The sequence below is a fragment of the Limulus polyphemus genome, unplaced genomic scaffold (genome assembly GCF_000517525.1).
Source record: "Limulus polyphemus unplaced genomic scaffold, Limulus_polyphemus-2.1.2 Scaffold1858, whole genome shotgun sequence".
NCBI classification, from domain to species: Eukaryota; Metazoa; Arthropoda; class Merostomata; order Xiphosura; family Limulidae; genus Limulus; species Limulus polyphemus.
In genome coordinates, this window is record NW_013667468.1 from 77,407 (window position 1) to 84,137 (window position 6,731).

A 6,731-nucleotide genomic window follows, 5' to 3' on the forward strand; every position below is an offset into this window, starting at 1 on the left:
GTAACTTTGTAATTCTATGTATTGTCATCGTGACAGCTAACCGTGCCTAGTATTACCTATGTAACTTTGTTAATTCATGAATTTGTCATGTGACAGCTAACCGTGCCAGTAATCCATGTAACTTTTGTAATTCATGAATTTTGTCATGTGACAGCTAACCGTGCCAGTAATCCATGTAGCTTTTGTAATTCGTGAATTTTGTCATGTGACAGCTAACTGTGCCAGTAATCCATGTAGCTTTTGTAATTCATGAATTTTGTCATGTGACAAGCTAACCGTGCCAGTAATCCATGTAACTTTTGTAATTCATGCATTTTGTCTATTTAATGATGTCTGAAGTATATAATGAATTAAAATGTTGATTTATCAGACAGTGAATCCTGAAGGTAGGGAAATGTGATTCAGTATGTTCCATTTATTAAGATAGTTGAATATACCATCTTAATAACTACAACACCTGTTATTAAGTATGTTCTTTGGTTTTAATTTTGTGATGATGTTTAAAGTGATGTTATATTTGAGCTTAACTTACCTACTTATATTAGGATTTACTTTACAAGCAAATAATACCTGTATACTAATATCATACATTAAACTTTTCCAGTCTCCAGTGTTTCTTCTTTTTTTGGACTGTGTGTGGCAAATTCTCCAGCAATTTCCATCCAGCTTTGAGTTTACAGAAACCTACCTTACTAATCTGTGGGACACGGTACACATAAGTTGTTTTGATACTTTTCTTTTCAACTGTCACAGAGAACGAGCAAATGCATATAGTAAGTTCTGTGAACTGCGTCGGCTACAGTCAGCATGGGATTGGTCCCTTCAGTTTACAAAGCAGGACATGATTTTTTTCAAAAATCCTTTGTATATTCTTACAGCCCAAGAAGGCATTAGTCATTCTAGACCTTGGTCACTTGCTTGTGATGGTCCATTGAAATCTCATATTCGGCCACTAACTCTTGCAAAGAAAGCAGAAGACAGAGAATCTGAATTGTTAGAGTTGGATCCTTCAGTGATGAACATGCAGCTGTGGAGACAGTGCTACCTACGTTGGATACCATTGGCTCAGGTGGTTGGAGGAGATCTTCCACTTGTGTATCTTCAAAATTTAGTTATTTGGGATGAAATCTGTGCATTACAGAAACTTTTAGAATCACCACAAGAACCTGTAAATCTTCGTCATCGTCGTGTGGCATCTGATAATACTCTATATAGAAGTGAAGTTGACAGTTCTGGTGGTGTGAAAAATAATACTCGTATTGTTACATCGTCCTTCCCTTACTCTCCAATTGGGCCCTTTGATTGGGGGCATTTTCACAGGGTTCCTTCAAGTTCTTACCTCCATGTGGATGTGGTTGGTGTAGATGAAGAACTGGATGAGTGACCTTTCAATATTATTAAGCATGCTTTAATTAATATTCAATGATTAGTTGTTAAAATTAAATTAACTGCTGTTAAAGTGAACTGATTTTTATCATAATATAAAGAAACCAAATAATTTATATACCAAATATGTCGTAGTTATTAAGATGTAAACATGGATTTTTAAATGTTCTTTAATTGTTGACAAAAATGTTTTTTTTTTTTACACAGCTAATTTTAATTGATTTTTTTTTTTAATTTCAGTAAGAAACTGACTTTCAGAAAATTTTCAGTTCTGTGACAAAGAATGTAAATTTTTATAACTAATTAAAGCCTTTTGGGTTATAGTTCTGTTATAGTAATAAAAATCATCCAACAGTTATATAAAACGTGATTTTTGGAGCCATGAAATACACAGAAAAAATACCTGGGGGTTTTGAGGCTATAATATGTAAAATGGAAAAGAAAAAATTATCATTTTCTATAGTTCTTCATATTCCTCCTTTGGCTAAGTGGTAAGTCTGAAGACTTCTAACACTAAAAGCCTGGTTTGGATACCCATGGTGGGCACAGCACAGATAGCCCATTGTGTAACTTTGTGCTTAACATCAAACAAACAACTTCTTCAAGTATGGTATTTTGTTACATTAGTAAAAGCTAACTTTCTGGAAAGGGGTAGACATTAGAAACTCCTATGGGAAAATCCAGACCACAATTGGGCCTATATTTTTAGTTTATAAAAAATGAGTATCATTGGGGTAAAAAACTTCATAAATCAACAACCATGTTTTTTCTGCTGGAGTGTTAAATAGGTTTGCATTTTATTTTTTATCCACAAATGACATAAGATACTCGTCTTTAATTAGATTTCACAATGTTTTTATTTTATGCTAAAATATATTAGCAAGAATAAAACAGTGCTGATATTGTTCTCTTAATTTTCATTCTACCTATTTTTACTTTGAAAACAGAATAATTGAAGTGTGATGAGAATATAAAAATAGAATGAAAACTGATTGATGTTGACAGTTAACAGCATAACATGTCCTTTGGTAGGTCAGTTGTAAGTGTAGGAGCACATGACTAAAATCCGGCATTCAGTTCCCCATAGTAGACAGAGTATAGATAGCCTTTTGTGTAAGCTCTTAAAAACATTAAGTTACAATTGATGTTTTAACCCTTTTGTGGTGGCATGAGAAAAAATGAGCAAAGCTTAATTAAAGAGTGCCACCATAAAATGGTTAACACATGAAGTATATCTTCAATATTTTAAAGACCTTTTAGAATTTATCATCATACAACTCTTGATGATGGAATTTGAAACATTTATACTTTCTGTATAACTTTGTGCTAAACAAACAATACATTTAGGAACTTAGGACGTCATACATGTTGAAAAAATGGCATTTTCCATAAATGTGCAAGACCCTCTGTAAAAACAACTTTACTTGACAATGATCAGAACAACATGAATGGGAATACATCAAAACATTCTTCAATTGACAGTACAAAATCACTCGGGCCACAAAAGAAAGAATATGAATGTGCTACTTTTCTATTTGGCCATGGTGACCAAATACAAGATAGGCCTTGTAGGGGCCACTACCATCAATCAGTAAATATTGAGTGATACTGTATTTTATTGCTCTTACAATAAAGCCATAGTTGTAAGAAGCTAGGTGTACTAGTTCCCATGAGTAAATCTGCAACTAAGATAAACTATTGAATATATTGTAATATGAAATACCTATTATAGGAACGTGAAGTTCTCCAACCTATTTTATCTTATTATAGTTTTCTATCTGATCTCATTTTTCAGTTAAAACCAAACTAAAGTTAAAAAAAACATGAAGGAAATTGTGACCTCTAAGCAAAACATGCACAAAGATCACGGTTTATTTACGGCAAGTGATGCCACAAGAAAATGACAGAACAACGTACACGAGCCCCATGTAACCAATTGGGATCCCCCACATAAAGATCCTCCAGGCGGGTCTGCGGTAAGTTTAGGTGTTCGATTCCCCACGATGGACACGGCAGATAACCCAGTGTGGCTTTGTGCTAAAACAAACAGCAACCCACATAAAGACAAAAGGTTATGTCAAGCAAAAAAGTACAGAACATGTCTATAACGAAACCCTATAGGACAATTTTATACTTTTACTAAAGAGAACTCTGACCTTAAACTAGAAATAAACATAGCTAAATAAAAACAATAATAAAATTTGCAAACCTAGACGGAACTCAATTTACATAATGTAAGAAAGTTAGGTTGGAAAAATAGTTTTGCATCGTCAGTACAGTGCATGTAATTTTAAACGTACTGTATCAGAATATAGGTTAACATTCTATCTTAGACACAACAAACTAACCCAACTATCTACTGTAATCAATAAAAACCAAAGCCAGACACAAAGAAACTAGACTATTCATTAAACGTACTAATTTTAACCCGATATAGCCAAACCACAACCAGGCTAAACCAGAACAATCTTTCTAAATGCAAAACTGTCTAATCCAGCAATTACTCTCGTATAAATCTTCATCATCAGGGTTAGTTAGTTCAGATAGCCCTGTTGTAGCTTTTCTTGAAATCCGACAAATAAACTTCCACAGCTATTCAGAACACACTATTTCTAAACAATTAACACACTATCACAATTATAAATATTACAATAATGCAAAAATATAAACTGTTGAATTGAAAATTCTAATACGCGTTGCAAAAATAGGGTGACAGATCGAAACGTGCAATGTATTATCTTCTAAACTGCTACTCTTGTACATGTTAACCTTCTTTTACAACATTACGGATGTATGTGTCATGTTCTCGAGTACACTGATTTCTAACAAGTAAATATAGAACCTACTCGGGTTAGAGGTTTGGCAGAAAAGTTATATTGCATTCTGAGTAATATGAGAAAAGAGACGAGATACAAGCTTTACAACAAAACAAAAACATCTATTCCTCTTTATAAGCCTCTGGACAAACAAATAAATCTCAATCAAAAGACATGCACCCGATATGAAGGAACTTCACACTTCTATTGAGATATATTTATTATATGGGTAAGACTGAGAGTATCAATGACTAGATATATATATATATATATATAACCACAAAATATACAAGTTTCCACATCTGGATACAAATAAATATTCTAATCAGTTTTTCTCTCCTTTATTATTTTCTTCTATTGACTTTAAAGATTATTCTTCATGATGTAATTTTATAGATAATCTGTAATAAAAAAAAAACGTTCAAATATCAACTTTCAACTAAACATAAGTAACCTGAATCAAATACGTATTTCTTAAAAGGTACAAACATAAAATACAATCCTTTAATACATTAAAGTATACCAAAAAATAAATTAGTTTAAACTTATCATACATACTTTCTTTTCTATTCCTTTGTCATTTCTATTTTTTGATTTAACCTTTTATTTTGATAATTCTTTCTTCTATTAGTATAGAAAAGCTGTTGATTTCTATAATGTTTGACAAATTAATACAAAATGTACCTCTTGCTTACTACTGTTACACAATTCCTACTAACTTTACTCAGCTAATGTTACTTCTCCCTTCTTACCTCTATCGATTTAAAGTGGCATGAAAAACAAATGTATGAAATATTTTTCGAAAGTTAATCTTTCATGTTACCTACCCAAAAAGGGAAACATATCGTTGCGTCAGCGAGGTCACGTGACTAGTATCACGCCACCTCTTTCTAGAAATATCCTGTTCCTTCAAGAATGCCCTCGCCCAAGAAGTTAATGCTTCCAACGTTGATCATCCAGGAGTTGTTGAATTGGCTCAATTTTTTTGCCCCTGTATTAAATCTAAAACCACTAGTAATTTTGTAACATGATGGTCCCAGGTGTACTGGTTCTCATGACTAAATTACGAACTAAATTAAAGAAAAATGTTTGATATATAAAGACATAAAATATATATTCCAGAAAATCATTTATAAACCAATATGGTATTAATACTACCAAGTACAAGTGTTTCTTTCTATTCAAATATAGAAAAATGAACCACAGAGTTTTAAAGTTTTTTACACTTAAGTGCAATTGACACACATATAACTAACTTTGAACTGACTTGAACCAGTCGCAAATTCTCCAGGTTTAGTCCTATTGATGTTTCTGTAAATCTTTACATGTCTAGTGTTTCTGGAGAATTCAGATTTTTTCCTAATAGAGTTCCTAGCTTCATTATTCCTGTGAAAATACAGAAATATTGACGAGTCTGCCTTACGCCTTTTCTCTTATTGGAAAAGACTAAGTGGCAATGGCGACTGAGAAAAGAATATCACTCTTTTCTGTGATAGCCATATGTAACCTACACTTATTTAGAATTACTAGTGCATAAAAATGGTAAAAGACGGTTCTTGTGCCTTAGTTAAATAAACTGAAAACTCCACAACCCAGAATGGTTCACAATAACTTATTAAAACAGCACTAGGTTCGTTGACCAACTTTGTATGTCTCTGAGGTATTCTATCTCAAAAACATCTGGTCCTTTTGACATCCAGTTTACAAGGATATCATAAATACGTGCATAACATTGCACGAAAAAAAAACAAAAACAAAACAATACTATATATTACTGCAAATATATTATAAACTATTTATAAAAGGGTAAAATAATAGCCTATACACTGTGTGTAATATGAACTAGCTTCATTGGGTTATAAAGCAATATTTTTATTCAGTCATATCGTTGTCAGTGGAAAAACAACAACAACAAAAAAAAACAAAAAACGTATTATTCCCCGAAGGAACAGCCGCAAGTCTACGAATTAACATTCGGCTTTGCTTTAAAAGAAACACTGTATTAAAGTTACGTCGTGAGGATGCATTTTCCATGATGTTAAATTATTGTCACTTTGGTTTGTTTGCTTGTTTTTGAATTTCGCGCAAAGCTACACGAGGGCTATCTGCGCTAGCCGTCCCTAATTTAGCAGTGTAAGACTAGAGGGAAGGCAGCTAGTCATCACCGCCAACTCTTGGGCTACTCTTTTACCAACGAATAGTGGGATTGACCGTCACATTATAACGCCCCCACGGCTGAAAGGGCGAGCATGTTTGGTGTGACGGGGATTCGAACCCACGACCCGCAGATTGCGAGTCATGCTCCCTAACCACCTGGCCATGCCCGGCCATCACTTTAGAATACTAGTGTGAGGAAAGCGACTTATTTGACTCTGACGTAGTATTAGTTTTCTTCCTATCTATTGTTTATTTAAGTGTTATTTTGTTTTCATGTCTACACATTGGACCCGTGTTTCTTTTTTGATAATTATAAGGGTAGTTTATAAAAATAACAGAAACGTAGCTAGTTTTCAGAAATCTAAACCCATA

General features: G+C 33.2%; 1 protein-coding gene across 2 annotated transcripts in view; it reads left to right on the forward strand.

Moving 5' to 3' along the window:
• The window catches only part of LOC106465175 (myotubularin-related protein 10-A-like), a 73,154-nt gene extending 70,936 nt beyond the window's left edge, over positions 1-2,218 (forward strand). For both annotated transcript variants that reach the window (XM_022393015.1, XM_013925380.2), the window contains exon 13: positions 605-2,218. In XM_022393015.1, the coding sequence (XP_022248723.1) occupies positions 605-1,384 (780 nt within the window). In that variant the 3' untranslated portion in view covers positions 1,385-2,218. The remainder of the gene's footprint in view (positions 1-604) is intronic.
• The last annotated feature ends 4,513 nt before the right edge of the window (positions 2,219-6,731 follow it).